The sequence below is a fragment of the Kryptolebias marmoratus genome, linkage group LG3 (assembly GCF_001649575.2).
Source record: "Kryptolebias marmoratus isolate JLee-2015 linkage group LG3, ASM164957v2, whole genome shotgun sequence".
NCBI lineage: Eukaryota > Metazoa > Chordata > Actinopteri > Cyprinodontiformes > Rivulidae > Kryptolebias > Kryptolebias marmoratus.
In genome coordinates, this window is record NC_051432.1 from 18,934,906 (window position 1) to 18,951,791 (window position 16,886).

At 38.8% G+C, this 16,886-nt stretch overlaps 2 protein-coding genes across 2 annotated transcripts; both read left to right on the forward strand.

The window, feature by feature from the left end:
- Positions 1 to 2,930: 2,930 nt before the first annotated feature.
- si:dkey-92f12.2 lies at positions 2,931 to 13,607 on the forward strand. The gene is made up of 16 exons (XM_017407296.3): positions 2,931 to 3,114; positions 5,729 to 5,837; positions 5,945 to 6,048; positions 6,645 to 7,022; positions 7,107 to 7,166; positions 7,332 to 7,403; positions 7,854 to 7,999; positions 8,374 to 8,424; positions 8,679 to 8,717; positions 9,369 to 9,563; positions 9,721 to 9,858; positions 9,971 to 10,067; positions 10,383 to 10,498; positions 10,592 to 10,765; positions 11,263 to 11,352; positions 11,556 to 13,607. The coding sequence occupies exons 2-16, from the start codon at positions 5,731 to 5,733 to the stop codon at positions 11,670 to 11,672; spliced, it is 1,884 nt and encodes a 627-aa protein (XP_017262785.1). The 5' UTR covers positions 2,931 to 3,114; positions 5,729 to 5,730; the 3' UTR covers positions 11,673 to 13,607.
- Positions 13,608 to 15,125: 1,518 nt separating this feature from the next.
- Positions 15,126 to 16,704, forward strand: LOC108240122 (proteinase-activated receptor 3). The gene is made up of 2 exons (XM_017423369.2): positions 15,126 to 15,506; positions 15,921 to 16,704. Exons 1-2 carry the CDS (start codon positions 15,126 to 15,128, stop codon positions 16,449 to 16,451), a joined length of 912 nt encoding a protein of 303 aa, XP_017278858.1. The 3' UTR covers positions 16,452 to 16,704.
- The last annotated feature ends 182 nt before the right edge of the window (positions 16,705 to 16,886 follow it).

The window sequence follows — 16,886 nt, forward strand, 5'->3', positions numbered from 1 at the left end:
ACATATAATTCTAAAATTAAAAATAAGTAAGAATTTGTTTAATTTAAAACTATTTATACTGCAGCAACATCACCATTTAACTGTCTGTAGGGTTGAGACTGTTAGCCCAAATGTAAAAGACTTGTATAAATGGCTATTATTATTACTATTCCCTTTAATATGAAAGTGTTTTACTTGAATATTATTATATTTGACATATATATATGCTGCTCAAAGGTAGACATGAAATTTGACAGAAGCAAAGTAGGACTTGTGTTAGGTCTGAAAGAGTTTGTTGTGGCATCATAAGTTGGAATAAATTGCTCAAATGCTCAGCTCCAGCTTCTCAAGGAGTCTTCACTTCTTGACTTCTTCAGTCTCACGGTGGCTGCTTCGTGTCTCTCTGTGTGACCTTTGCAATATTTCTGGCGCTTATTGGAAACATTAAGTGCCTGAAATATTACAAAGGTCACAGAGAGACACGAAGAAGCCGCCTTGAGACTGAAGATGTGTACATAAAGACGTAAAATAACCACATGGAGAGACGTAAAGGAGACAAAGATGGAAGATTGTGATTTTATTTTATCCAAACACAGAAATGTCCACAAAGACATTCTTTGCAGGCTTTAATTTATTTATAAAATAACTATTTTGCATCAGAAATAAGAAGCTGCTTGGCTTTTCTGAAGTCAAGTATCTTAAAGGTTTCTATTTTAGCATTTTTTTTTCTACAGCACTTCTTATTTAATCAAGAATCTGAATAAAACTAGTTCTGCTTTACACATTTAAAAAAAAATCAGTTGTTAAAAATAAACTTATAGGCAAACAAAATCTTAAGCAGTTTTAGCGTAATGAGAACAGAGCTCAGAGAGGCCCCTGAAGGCATCACTGAGCTCCACATCTCATTGTAGACAAAAACAGTTTTTTTTGGTCAATGGAAAAAGCAAATGAGGAGGAAGAGAATGAGAAAATACAAAGGGGACATCTGGTTTACATTGGTATAAACAAACCATATTAGGTAGGTAGCTGTTAAACTAAATAGATTAACTCTCCTTAAGATTTTTCCTCTTTTTCTTTTTTTTTTTAAAGAAGAAACTCGGGGTAAATGTTTGATGCCAGAGGCCACAAAGATTCATGTGCTCTGAGTCATATTTGCCTCAATGTTAGCCACAACCTTAAACATTTACCAGCCAGCGTTGGTTTGATGGAGACTGATTAGCCACATTCCTTTCTTAGTCTGCTCCTTCCCACTCTTCTTACTTATTTTTTGTTTTTCTCCTTTGCCCTAAATTACTACAGATAACATGTCCTCACAAAAGTGTTCGGGGTCGTGAGGTTATCCTGCGATATACAGCCCCTTTTTGTGAATTTTTACATTTTTGAAAACCTCACTCACATTTGCGATATTATCCCTTCATCCACTGGTCTTTTCTGACTGTCGGGCTGCCTCCTGTCCTGTCTTTCCTCTTCTTTTCTCTCCTCTCTCCCAGTGCTTTTGTCCCTGTTCTCTTTAGTCCATGCTCTCTCTTTTTTTCCCCCTCTCCACTCTTTTCATCTTGTTCTCCCATGCCATTTCCCCCTCTTTGTCTGTGAAGAACCAGTTGTCAGCGGTCAGGGCCAGTGGACCAGCAACAAAGCCCCACCCTGTCCGGCTGTGAGCAAATGAGAAGCTACTCTCTGCTCCCGCAGCTAATTGTGATTACACTGTACTTCAGTAGGTTCCTGCAAGTGGCCTAACTAGAAATGATCTGTTTATGCAGACTCTTGATTTTAATGTCTGTTATTTTTTGCTTTCATTTCACTTCTTACGTGAGCCGTTTCACAGCCTGACGTGCTCGGCTCCGATTTATTTTAGAAGTGCAGCTCTAATCTCACATGATTTTTATAATATTTTAGACGTCTGTGCTAGCTGCTCTGAGTCAACGCCATCTTTTGTGTCTTTTTGCACATGACCCTACAACATGATTCAGTTCTGTCAGGGAACGTTTCTGTCTTATTCACCACTTTCCTCTACATATGGAGGATTATATGGATTGTGGAGTAAAAAATACATGATGTGGCCTTATAAACCATTTTGCAACAAATACGGCATTTCACCATTTTGTTACTTTTTATATGTATTTAGTTTTGTAAGGTGCAATCGTGTTTTCCTGCAGTAAAACAGTCTTCATGCAGGGGTGTCTGGAAATGAAAGAGGGGGAAGTGGGGGTCGGTGTTTTCAGGAGAGCAAATGTGCTGAGCGAGGCTGCTTTGGTACTACTCGTATTGGGTGGGGGAGATTTGAGAGAATTAAAGTACAAACTGCTTCCTTCTCTGCACTCTTCGATAAAGCCCTCTGGATGTAGTAGAAAGGAAATGCTGAAATGGTCTAAGAGAGGTGCTTGTTGTCTCAGACGGTTGTTGCTGTGGAGTCCAAATATTTGTGACAATTCTTTCTGTTTGTTTTGTGATAATCATATGATCTGTGTAGTGATGCTTCACCCTAAAAGAAAAAAAATACCACTCTTTCATAGTTTGGTAGCTGCACTCATTATTATTGGTTGCTTTACCACGATTGCTACTCTCTGATTGCAGTCATTGGAGGTTTGGTTTGCAGATTGCATGAGCAGCCCTGGAATGAGTCGTTGTGATGTGTGTTACCAAAAACAGAAAAGTCATCATTCCTTACAGCAGCAACCTCAGCATGAGATGGTCAGAAGGCACAGCGATGCTTGATGCTGATATTTGCCTGCTTGCATCATCTGAACATTTTAAGCTCTTATCTTTGTCAGCCTCCCTCCCCATCTTCCTTGTTTAGTCTGTTCAGCTGGTGTTTGCTGAGATATTTAAAGACAAATGTGATTCAGGAGCAGCACGGAGTGTGTCAGCTACAGATAATGGGGGTTAAACCGTCTGGATGGCATGAGCATACAAGCCCCTACTCTTAGATGCTAATGTTATTGAAATGAATCATTTTTGGGAGGCAGCGTTTCCGTGTGCGTGTGTGTGCTTTCGCACAAACTTCCTGTCTGTTTGGGTCGGGTCTGCCACTGCTTCCCTTTCTGTCATCATCTGCCGCTCTTTTCCGCCGTTGTGGTAGTGATACGCTCTGCTGCAGGCTCGTGCCAAGCTTGCGCCATCTTCGCTTTGACCAAGGTAAGCGCTCTCAAACGAAGAGCTTTTTTGTCATGAAAGGACCCACGCTGTGAAAACGGTCTAAAACTGGAGAATTCTTTGACTGTGTGAAGACTTGAGTGAATGTGGTCGACTAGAAGCTGAGTAACAACCCAGGGGAGTGGATGGGCTAACACGTACAAATGTCAAAGTCTCAGTGCTTTTTAACTTTGCACTTTATTTACCAGATTATTTTGCAACTTTTGCAGAATTAAGTTTGGAAATCAGTCCTATTGATATACTAGTATAATGACATACAACATTTTAGTTCTTCTTTAAGGGTTAACTTGTTTCTTCACCTGATGGGAAACTGAAGAGCGGCTCACGTGTTCTTATCAATGACATTAAGCAGAATTGAGTTAATACTTTTTGTTCCTCTTAAAATATGAATTAAATGAAAGGGAATGACAAAACACCAATGAGGTCAGGTCTTTTTACAGCTGAACCTGCCAGAATGTTGGTACAGCAGAGCGTAAAGCCCGTGAGCTTATTTATGCTGCTTATCTGCTCAGTAAGAACACATCTTTGACCAATGAGAAGTCGTAGCTTAAGATGCCGATTACATAATCTTTGTGATGGCTGGGTAGCTGAAAGTTAGCCTTGTTAGAAAGAAAAGAAATTGCAACTGAAACAAGTCGCTTTCCCCTTTTATATGAGGCGGATTTTGTTAACTTGTAAAGATTTTTCTTCACTTTAAGTATGCTGGGTGAATTAAGATATGCAGGATTTGTATGTGTCTGTCTGTTTATCTGTGGGGTTTTTTTGCTTCACTGTACTGTTTTGTACCAGTGCTTAATCTAAACGTATCTGCATCAGACCATAGTAACAGTTTCCGTTCTTTAGGCGGGTTAATGTGCTGTGCTGTTGGCTTTTTGGGTGTCTGAATGCTTTGGTTTGGTTTTGCTGCTGTGTAATCTCACAGTGTTTGAGCTGCAGGCTGTATTAGTTGGATTACAGGAGACCAAGATTAACTCCAAAAGCATCTGTTTGGTACTTAACTGTTAGCATGTTTACTATGACTACTGCATCAACTATGGTTGTTGTTGTTTTGATATATTTCACTGTTCCATAGTAACCAGCTTTAAATGCTGTCGCTTTTACTCCCACTGCCGTGTTTGCTATGGTTACTGCTCCTTAAAGTAAGGCTGCCGCGCGTTAACCTACTTAAACTTGAAGAGATATAGTAACCACCCTCACTGTCCTATCATTGTGATACCTTAAACCATTCTTCTAGTTTTGCAGTTTTTATATTAAACACTTTTCTTGGAAGCTTCCCTCCTACCTCGTCAAGCATCTCTGCAGTTTACTCCAACTTTACACGCTGCAGCTCGTAGTACTGTTGCTGATGCTACAACTTTGTCTACTAACTTATGTCATACTAATATTTTACTTCAGATAGATAGATAGATATGCCGTTTTGTTTTTTTTTTTCACCGTGACTCAGAGTTTCAGAGTTTCTTGGTTTATAGTGGTGACATTCTGCCTTTCCAGATATATTGATATGATAACACAAACCATTCCTGTTAATGTCTTTATAGCTGTATGAAATATGAAGTTATATGAACCTAGCCTAACTTATCCCTCTGCAGTTTTTTTGTGTCAGCATCCTTTTATCTTTTTAATTTCAGTGCTGGTCAGGAAAGCAGATTTTCATTGTTTGCGTCCCAAGCTGCCTCTCTAACCTTTAGACAAGGATATTTTGTTTTAATCAAAACTTATGATCCTTCAAAAAGGAATATGTGGGATTTAGTAATATCTAAAAAGCAGATTTACAGATTGGAAGCACCTGATTGGCTCCCAGGCTTCCCTTTCAATCGTGTAAAGAATACTATTGTTGCCACTGAAATTATAAAGGCTCTCTCTAAAACTGCTGTTTGGTTTGTCCGAACTTGGTGACGGCTGAAACAAGACACTGCAGACTAGTGGAGTGTGTACAAAAGGACCTGCTTTGTGTCTGCAGCTCTCACAGGAATTCTAGTTTTTATGTAATTCATCGCAGATGAAAACATGTGGAATTAATTGAAAAAAATGTGGAATAAATTGCGATGTGGCTAATAAACTTCCCTGTGAACATTTATTATCTCTGTTAGTAGAGATCTGCAAACGTAAACAAAGATTTACTTGTCTGATTTGTCTTCTGACCAATCGTGTTTGAGGCTTTGACTGCGTGCAACACATCCGGTGGTGTGGAGAGCAAAAGCTTCAGAGATCCCATCGTTTTACTTTTGAGCTCCTTCATCATAATGATGCATCAGCCAGATAAAATTGCTTTAACTGAAAGATAAATTTTACAAAAAAAATTATTAAAAAACATATTTTTAAAGAAAGTATGATCCTCTGTTCTATTTTCTATGTACAAATGAAAAATATATTGTCTTTGTATCTTATTAGAGTTAGAAATAGACTTTTCTAGACATAACAAAAGTCTCTTTCTTGTTGACTTCGCTACAGAAGGTATCTTGGTGTGTATCCATTGGCTCTGTGATGACTTGATCACCTCCTGTTAATGTTTACAAATCAGAGATAATGTGTTTTAAAGATTAATGAAAATAGCACACAAACTTTGTCCTTTTTTCCCCTCTTTGTTGTGTTTCAGTCATGTCTCGTAGAAGTTCTCGCCTGGTGTCCGGTGGCTACTACAATTCAGATGAGGAATCTGACTCAAGCAGTGTGACAAACATTTCCTACAGAGAAAACCCTGTCAAGTAAGTAACTCTGTAGGGGCAAAGTTAGGATTCTGGTCAACAAATCTACTTAACAACATGATTCGCAGGAGTCTTTGTCCTTTTTCTAATGCTGTTTTGTTCTTTAGGGTTTTCAAGAAGAAGTCTGGGACTCGGAAGTCCGGCTCCCGAACCTTCAGTAACGCCAACAGCAATGCTAGTTATGTTACCCCTGAGACACCTGTCACTGCAGGCCAGTATGACCCCAGCATCCAGACACCGAAGTGCTTATAATAATATCAGATCTAATTAATATAAAAGTAGTAATACCACGAATGAAACGGGAATGCTTCAAAGCAGATAAAACATTCTATGCAAAGTTAAAAAGGATTTTTTTTTTTTATTATTATGGCTTATGACAAAGAAAAATCCTCTTAAAATTTGTAATTAGTATGTTTTTATGTTTCTTTGCTGTAACAAGAAGCTTGAAGAAGTAGAACAAACAAGTTATCCATAAAAAAGATTTGAGAAAAGTGGTATGAGTGCACTATAGCTTTCTGATATTTTCCCTCTTCTGAACCATGTGATGATATACACAAAAAATAAAAAATTTAGATAATATAGTAAATGCAAATTGTGTATTTTTCTGCTACTAAACTAATAAAATTAAAAACAAATTCATCAGCTGTTTTACCATATATATATATATATATATATATATATATATATATATATATATATATATATATATATATATATATATATATATATATAAAGCTTTTGACAGGGAAACAAAGTTAGTCCTTTATATAGTTATATATTTTTGCTCATCTCTGATTTGTCTTACAGGTGTGAGTGGGACGAATAGCCCCTCCAGCAGTCAGACTCCAGCCATGAGGACCGTACCTTACAGCCCTACCGTGGCCACCCCTCGGCCGGCCCTGACTCCATCATCCCCCCGTGGTCAGACGCCCACACAATGCCCCTCGGCGACCCCCGAGCAGAGCCCTCCAGCTGGCCCCTTCAGCTCCAGTGCGCCTACTCTACACTGCAGAGCCAACCACAAGGAGCTGAGCCAAAGTGGCGTGGACAGCTCGGGGTACTCATCATCCGAGGGCACCTACAGGAAGCCTTTACCCGTCACCAGTAAAACCAGCAGCAGCAGCAGTGGGACTCCCAGTCCTGGATACAGAAGCAGAATCAGGAGTGCCTTTTATAGTCTGACGGGTGAGCACTTAGCCTTTGTTATCATGCGTCTATCTTTGTGCTACGAGTGAATAACAATCTGTTTGTTTGTTTGTTTTTGGGCAGATTCGGCCTCAGTAATGGCTGATGTTGTACATTCAAAAATGCTTCATCTGAGAGCTTCAGGTATGTTATCTGTATCTGTAACATGTTCAAGCCTGCACACGTTTGAACAATTAAACCTCTTAAGCAAATATTTTCAAGTAATTGTCACATTACTTATCAATATTTAACATGTGAGTGAGCATTACGTACCGTGTTCACGTGCCAGTATGTTTTTCTTTCTGGCAGCTAATAACTCACTCAGTAATAGGGTGAAGAAGGCTTTTGTTCTGGTCCTCCTCCTTCTCCTCATACTTCTGTGTAAGTAACATAACCCTTTAACACATTCCAGCCTTCATGTTGTCTGGTTAATGTTTCATACACAGTTTGAAGGCATCATCTTCAGAGGACACTTGGGGAGATTTCTTTGACTTGACTACTCATTTTTACACTTGTTTGTATTTACAGAACAGTAGTATGCACCCTTCTGCATCGTGCACACCGTTTGATCTTTGCTGAAAATGTTACATTATATTGGGGGTTTTCCCCAGGAAAGTAGAAAAGGTGGCAGGGTCCACCACAAAATGTTTTTTGACTCAAAGCAGCTGCTTGATCTCTGCTTCTGTGGTGGATTAGGAGTCCACCCCAGAGTCACTGTGTGACACAGTCAGGTTAAACATGTCAGGACCTTTGATCCTGGAGTTAAGTGATTGTTACTTTGTGTGTTTCTAAGTGCTTTCCCTAAGGCGTTGTCCCTCCTGTGTCCTCCAGGTATTTGGTGGCTCCTTCCTTTGTTCACCTCGCTCATCTCCCGCACGGCTGTCACAAAGACCCCGTCGCAGACAAAACCCGAGAGTCAACCAGTTACCCCCACCAGCCTTCCTCCTCCACCCAACGAGCTCCACACGCCTGTGGTGGTACGACTCTGTGTGTGACTCACTGTGTGTCTGGGTTTAATAGTTTGGCACAGATGGATCGATTTCTGGAGTTTAATGTTTTCTGTTGTGGTTTACCTGCAGAGTACATCTACACAGCAAATTTATATTTTCACTGAAGAATAGTTGTACACCAAAGGTTTTAAGACTGGACTTCAGCTCACATTAGCACAAGTAACTAACAGCAAGCACAAGTTATTTAGTATGGAAAATTCCTTTTTACGGGACTTGTTTCAGACTCAGTGGCTCCTTCCATTAAAGAGTAAATTACATTTTCTCTGCATGACGTTGAAGCATAAAACCGGTTATAAAAATGTTATTTATAACAAACATGTCATGTCTTCTTTCTTATTTAGGATCCTGCTGTCGTATCTGCTGCTGTAGAAGCAAAGATGCAACATTTTCTGGTAAGACAAAAGCAACAGATTGATAAAAACGAATATTATAAATTTTCAAATTTTAAATTGTTCCGTGTTGCATTGTAAATAAAAGAACTGCATCTTAAATGCATTATAGGATCTTTTCTGATTGACTCTCTGATTTGTTACTTCAGAACTTAAAGACCACCATTACAGATTTTTGTGTAAACTTTAATGAAATGTGTGAGAAGGATTTTAAAACCTTTTTTTTTTAAGTGTAACTCATATCGATGTTTTTGCAGGTGGAGCTTCAGCTGAAACAGGAACAGCTTCTCTCTCAGGTGGGAATATTTTTCAGTTTGTGCTCGCTTCTTTTCCTTTCTTTCTCTCCGTATATGTATTCAGGACAGAGGGTATAAGATGTGTTTCTGCTGAGGGGTGTCAGGATGAAAAAACAGGTTTTCCATTCCTCCTGACTGCAGCTTAACCAGGATTTGATTGCAGGGACATCTAGTGTTGCTGATGTGAAACTACATCATGGGATCTTTTTTAACTGACTCCAATTTGGTACCTCGAGCACCTTTACAGATTTTGGTGTAAATCTTAATTTAAAATATTTTCAATAATTAAATAACTCCAAAGTCCAAGCTGTCTCTAACCATGTTTGTAAATTGAAGATAATCCTAAGAAATATATATTCACAATAATAAGCCTTCATTCTCAGATAATTTGATTTACTTTTAACTTTGTGAGATTGACTTTGTATACTTAATAAGACTGGGATATTTGTGATAACAGGAGCTCACTTTCTATTAGCTGTGTTCAGTAAATTTGATCTTGGTTTTCAAAAGCAGTTATAGCCATTTATAACAAACACTTTGCAGTCTATCCATCTACCCACAGATGGATGGGTGAACAGTGCTAACCCTTGCCGACACTCTTCTTCCATTCTCAGCAGAAGTCCGCTAAAGTCAAATGTGTTGCTCTTTCAGATGAAGGAGAGACAAGTCCTGGACACACAGGTTATGAGAGCCAAGCTTGAGGCGGTGGAGTCAGACATTCGTCGCCATCTGGAGCAGGAGGTTTCTGGGCTGGACAAGCAGATAGCAGAATACCAGACAGACAGCCGCTCTGCTGCTACCAGCCTCAGCCTCAAAATCCAAACTTTGGAGGCTCAGAATGTCAAGGTAACAGTGTTGATCAAACTGATAAATTCAAGGTTTCTGCAGTGTTTTTATACCAACACAGAGGAACTAGTTAGTTCTGCTGGTTGGTTTTATCTCAGTGCCTGACCTTTTTTTCGGAGCAGTGCGTGTATTTATTGCGACTCTCTTTGTCTCGCAGCTGTCCCAGGAGTTGTCATCCATCCAGCAGATGCCTCCTCCAACCCCGTGTCCTGCCATCAGCACGGCCCCCATCAAAAACCATCTCACCCCAGAGCTCCAACAGGCCATGGAGAAATGGCTCTCTGACCGAATCAAGGTACCTAAATAAGAGCTGTGATCAGACTCTTAAAAACCCCTGTTGTAAATGAGTGTGTTTGTACTTTTGTGCATCCATGTCTTTCTTACATCACACTATTTTTGTGAATCAGGAGCAGGATGCCATCAGGCTGGCTGACAAAGGAATCTGCGCAGAGTGCAGACGTCCCATGGCGGACAAAATGGCCGACTTTGCTCTGGAGACTCAAGGTTAGAATTATTAGGATAAAAACTTAATTTAGCTTGCAAGTATTCATCTCTGATTTGCACGTACTCTGTGCATTCTTGTTGTTTTTAACATAAAACAAACAGCATTTTTCATCATGTTTGTGTTTCCTTAATGCATTTATTTGTTCACTGGTTTGTCTTTTTTGTTATTAGTATTGTACACAGATTTAGGTGGTGTTAAATATCATCCTGTTCATTAACAGCGTATGATATTTATTTTATGAAAGGCTATTACGTTCAACAAAGTCATACACTTTAAGTTGTTTTTTTTTGATTGCGTTGTTTGTGTGTGTGTAGGCGCCAGTATTGTCAGCACCAGGTGTTCAGAGACATATCGTATCCGTTCCGCATGCGTGACTCTGTTTGGTTTTCCTCTTTGGTATCCGTCTGAAAGCCCCCGCACTGTTATCCAGGTACATTCCTCTGTTTCAGATCAGCAGCTAAAGATGTAAAGATGAGCCGCCTCAGTTCGACTAACCGGGCCCTTCTGCCTCTATCCCTAACAGGGCTACTCGGTCCTGCTGCCAGGAAAATGCTGGGCGTTCCATGGTGTCCAGGGCACTCTTGTCATCTCCCTCTCACATCCCATCAGGATAACTCATGTGACTCTGGACCACCTGCCTCGCTACAACTCCCCCACCGGCCGCATCGACTCTGCGCCCAGAGACTTTGAAGTCTATGTGAGTCCTCGTGGTCTGAGGCTGCACAACCTCATGTGGTTTTGTGCAGTAAAATGTTGACGTTTTTTTTTTAAGTACTAATCTTAATCACTCAAACTGTCACTGTTATTTTTACTTTATCCTTTTCACTAATGTTTATTTATAGCAGTACATATACATCTACAGTCAAAACACAAGTACTTTCCACATTTTGTACTGCCTGATGAAAAATAAAACAAATAAGTTTTGAACAATCCAAACAACCCTGCAATTTAATAGTCAAATACTGTGTATCAGTTGTATAAATGTTTAATTTATTAAGATTTTGCGTGTGCCTTAAATTTGCTTCAGGCTTTTTGTAAAACATTATTTTTACTGGAAGTTATTTTTTTATTTTTCATTGTCAGAGGAAATGTAAAGCAGAGACTATAAGACTGAAAGTCACTCAGAGATGCTGTCTGGAAGCAGCCAGTTTGAAACTTTAACACAATTATTTTGTTTATGTTTTGTTTTACAAGGGGCTGAAAAATGACACCGAAGAAGGAACGCTACTCGGGACGTTCACCTACGATGAAAACGGAGAATCAACTCAGACTTTTGAGCTGCCTGTGAGTTTAAACTGGTCCACCTAAGTAATAAATTCAAGACAATTTACTGAAAAATACCCCCTCCTCTGTATGAAAACTGTGATGTTGCTTTTATAAAACAAACCTCATCATGCAGCTCTTTAACATTCATCTCTCTTTTTGTGCTCTTCGATTCTTTTTCTCTTTCTTTACTCTGCTCCTGTGCTTTCACCTCTGTCGTGCAGAAGCCGAGTGACGTGGTTTATCGGTTTGTGGAGCTGCAAGTTCTCAGTAACTGGGGTCACGTCGACTATACCTGTCTTTACCGCTTCCGTGTTCATGGGAAGATCGCCTCAACATGAGTGTCCGTTCGCATTTAACGTCCGCTCAAGAACACAGAACTTCGCTTTTATGGTCGGTGATGCGTTCAGGACCGAAAACTACTGAAAAAAAGTGTCATTTCCTTCTCTTGTGACATACAGTACGTCCTGAAACAAGTTTTGGTACAGCAATAGTAAAATGGCAAATATTATAAGAGCCTTTTGTGCAGTGCACATTTGGATTTAATAATTACAAATCAAAATGTTAAAAAAAATGTGTGTCTGAAAACCAAGAAGTCTACCTAGTAAAATAATTTTGAAGTGTGAGGTTCAGGTAACTTTGCTTTCAATCATGATTGTGCCACTTAAATTTAAATATATATATATCTATTATATTTATGCATTTTTCTGGCCTGCGAAGCGCACAGTCCCACGTGCACGCTCTGCCTTCTCAGAGGTACTTTAGATGAGAGAGAGGAAGAAAAGTTTTGGTCTTTGCTTCATTTTGTTTTGACTAAAGCTTTAAGGTTTGAAAATAACAACTGGATGTCGATGTCTCTTTATAATTAATAAAAGGACATAAATGAAGTTGCTAAAAAACAAAAAGAGTAAACTTATATTCCTAACATGTTCTGTCCGTTTTTGGACACTAAACAGAAGTCCCTAAGGGTCTAAGTTTGTTTAAACAATATGATTTAGTCAGGTTCAAACTGATGGTACACTCTTTGATTCTTGCTTGTTGTTGATAATAAAATGCAGCACAGAGAGGTTTACAGAAGGCAGCAATAAATGATTTTTAGTCAGTATTGTTTTTTTATTCCTAACTTAAATTTGATGTAATATTCCTTTGAAGGGTAAATATGCAGCTTTGTGTGCTATAGTTCATTCTCCTCTTGCGTTCTCCAGCACATAGGATTTATTTTTGCTACTTGAATACTTGAAAAGCTTTATTGTTGACTCCGTGCCGAACGCACGATCGATCCGCTTCTGCTTCCTCGTTCAAAAGGCTCCAACTTTGTTATGAGCCAGTCAACAGGAAGGAAAGGTGATATTTATTTGCAAGTTAATGATGCGTCTTTTGAAAGGATAAGCTTGACAAGATTATAACTTATTAAAACAGATCATCAACGTATGGAGAACTATTGTTTAAAAACCGTTTGAACTGCCAAGTTTTTTTGTTTGTTTGTTTTTTTATATTTAGAAACACAATAAAAAGAAAATGTTTTCATTTTATTCTAAGATGCACTAGAGATGATGTCAAGTAAATTCCTGCTAATTATTTGTCAGATGCAGTCAGCTTTTTTTCCCCCCTGTTAAACAAATCTGAGCTTCTGTTCTGATATTCTTATATTTACAGTTTAGGAAAATAGAAAACACTGAATTATTATTATGCATTTCTAACCAAAACCCTGTAATTACTGCACAAATGGAGGTTTTCAACATTTGTTTCAATAGGTTTTAAATCAGGTATGCCGTTTTGAAAATCAACCCTTTTTTTTCCCACATTTCCAAGCAAGTTGTTAAATTATGCATTTTATTCTCAGTTGAACATTACCATCAGTAAAATAATTCTCTATAGCTAGTATTTTTAATTTGCAAAATTTCAATGCATTCAGTATGTCCATTATTAATAGCCATACTTTGAAAATACATGTAATAGGTGTAAAAGGCTTGTTTTGAGATGTAAAACTGAATTTTCAGCAGCCTGTTCCATTTCCAGTTTGTTTTTTTGTTTCATTTCCTGAGCACAGATCAGATCGTATAATCCTTCCTGAACTCCTGCTTCTGTTAATAGCAACTCGGAGAACAACGCTTCATTTCACCAAACTCAATCAGGCTCATTTTATCCATCATCATGTTGTCTCTATTTACTACATATTTATGTTCAAGCAACGATGAAATGTCCTTTTGAATCAATGCGTAGGCACTGACGAGACAAACTGGTGTTTGATATGCTCAATAAAATGTTGCAACATGTTGAGTTTTACGTTTCCTTTATGTTTCATGTTGTATGAAGTGTTTTGATGGAAGTATAGTTGGCTCAGAGCTTATTCACGTGATATAAAGCCCACTCGTGGCTAAAGATGAGAGTGGAAATCTAAACCTTGCTGTGAGACGGCAGCGCTGACCACCACTCCACTGTGCAGCCCTCCAACACAAGCAATGCTGAATTATAATTTCTAGGATTTCATGTGGTGTAAATACTGAACATTCATACTGAGAACCTGGAAATTCTGACTTCTAAATCATAAACTTTACAACAAATTGAAGCTTCTAGTTTTTGCTTTCAACTGCCTACATTACTCTGATAAAAATACGTCTGCTGGTTCTGCATTTGAGAAGATTATGTAGTCATATCAGAGTTCAGAGAGTTACTACATATGGGACTGGTTAAAAAAAGACTTTTGGCTGATGATAAACTAAAATCCAAGGAGTCCAGTAATCTAAAACTGAGTAATGTGTTGAACCTAACAAAGACTGGAGCAAATGAGTTTTAATGAAACTATCAATAACTGAACCTTCAACAACAGCGTTTTTTTTTAGATGTGATCAAAAAGGCTAAAACTGTCATTTTCAAGATGATAAAAACAGGCATAAAAGGCAGCAGTGCATGTATTCATACCGCCAAAGACTGTCAGGTTTTTTTGATTGTCACAAGCTTTGGTTTTACAAATGTAACCCTGACACTCAACACAAAGCACTTCAGTAAGATCTTGCAGTAGATTTCTCATTTGCTTGCTTGCATCACCTGTTTACAGCTACAGGTTGCATCAGTGAGAAGATTAGGCTGCAGCGTACAGAAGGACATAAAGCCCCAAAGGATCAAACCTGGTTTCAGGTTTTTAACACGTCCTAACATGGACCGTGTGAGACAAATGAAATGGTAATTTGTGCTGGATTGCTTGAGAAAACATAAACACTGATAATAAAATGCTACAAGTGGGAATATGTATGAATACGAGCTTGGACACAGGAGATGCACAACTGCAGTTTGAACTGTTATTTAAATACGCAACACACTTGTTACGTGAATGCTGTTCTAAAACAAGTTGCTCGATGGTAAAAGAGCCTTGAAGGCATTTCACAGAGCAAACCAGTAGTCTACTCCATCTAAAGCTCCAACTCAACTTGAACACGCCCATCGTGCATCTTAAAACTATCCAATGGCTTAAGACATTCAAATTGCTCTCGCTCACATTACTGACCAATTACAGAATAGATGGGACACAACCTTGTGAAAAGATATTAAATAACAAAAAAAAACTTGCTCAATCCAAAAGCACAAATTGGTTCTTGTGACGTGAGTTCATAAATTCCTCGGCTTCTGCTGAACGTGAAGAAGACTGAGACCAAACTGAGGTAAGCTGGTTGATTTTTTTTTTTTAAATGTCATTCATCCTTACCTATAAAAGCTATTCTCTGAACCTTTTTCTCCACTTTCTTTCTCCTGTCATCCCAGCCTTACTCTTCCAGCATCAAGACCTCTTACGGACAATGTTAAACACCAACCTGAGTTCAGCCATCAGCCTCTACGACAACTCCACCAGCCTCGGGGGTTACCGTGGCCCTCCGCTGTGGTATCACTACCCCGAGTGTGAAAAGACCCCTTACAGCTTTATTTTCTACTACGGGGTCAAAGTGCTCAACTTCTTAGTTGGATCACCAAGTAACATCTTCGTCATCTGGCAGATCGCCAGCAAGAAAAAAAACACCTCCACGTCTGACGTCTTCTTCTTCAACCTGGCTTTGTTAGACGCGTACTTCTGCCTGATGACGCCGATAGAACTGCTCAACAGGATGGTGTGGAGTAATGATTACGTCTGGTACTTCCAGAGGTTTGCATACGGGGTCAAGGACTTAACGCCGCTTTTTCTCGTAAGTGCTTAGAATTTCCTGTTGTTGTGATGTAGTTATTAACAAATCAAACCAAATATACCTATAAAAAAAGCAAATGGATACAGATACAGAGGGGTTACGTTTGAAACACTTAAAAGGTTCATAAGCCTTTATACAGTGGGGCTACATTACCCACTGTAGTTTGGAATATTTAAGGATTCAAGTACCCAATAAAGAGTAAAAATACAGTTAGATTACACCTTTTTTTTAAGTGTACTTGTAAAACAACCTTGTACAAACAAATCCACTCAGTTAAAAACATATATATATTCTTCATTATTGTTTAGGATTCCTGAGCTTCAGACTTTCCTTATAGGTGGATGACTAAACTGAAAATAAATTTTAAAATACAATAACTCAATCCTTCTTTCTTCTTCTTGTCTGTAACCCCAGGTGTGTATCTGCATAGATCGCTACATGGCCGTGGTCCATCCAGTCACTTTCTCTAGATACCGAGACAACATGGCCCGAACTGCCATTTCTGTCATGGTCTGGATTCTGATCATGCCTTACGGCCTGACAAAGTCCATCCTCGGAATCATGAGTACGACTGACGTCTTCGGCGGGGTCATCCTCTTCGCATTTGCAGTTATGGTCTTCTGCAACATCTCCGTCATCTGGGTTCTCCGTCACTCCGTGGCGGGGAAGGAGGTGATGCACCCAGTGAAGAAGAAAGCCTTCAAGATGGTGCTGAAAAACCTGGCCATCATCGTGATCAACTACCTGACGCCCGTGGCCACCATGCCCTTCGTGCCGTACTACACGTACATCGAGTACCGCTGTTTCATCAGCATCATCGTCTTCTCCATCATGGATCTGAGCTGCATCATCGAGCCTCTCCTCTACATCACCAAGATGGAGAAACTGAATTTTATGTGCTGCGGGCAGGGCGCCACAGAAAACCCACCTGATGCTAAGGTTTAATCAAAACGTCATCAGTGCTCTTCTGGGAAATTTAATACACACACAATTTTGTTTTTTTGAAGCAATATTCTATAGATTTCTCCAAAGAAATATTACTAAAACATTAATGCTTCTTGGAAGAATTTAAAATATCAAAACTAAAAAAGCAGACTAAAACAGCTAACTAAACTAGCAATTTAAGGTTATCTGCTTAAGGAGAGAAAACGTGGATTTAAATGTTTAAGACAAGGTGGACAGTTATTCAAAGCCACTCTTTAGTAAGGAAAAAGATATTTTATACATTTCAATAAATTATTACACACACTAGATTACTAGCTAAATATAATAAAGAGAAAAATGGTTTTAGAGATAACTGCCATTTAGGTTTTTACTTTGGGTTTTAATTGTTTTAGCTACAATTTTAAGTCATAAATTTAAATGTATAAATAGTAGAAA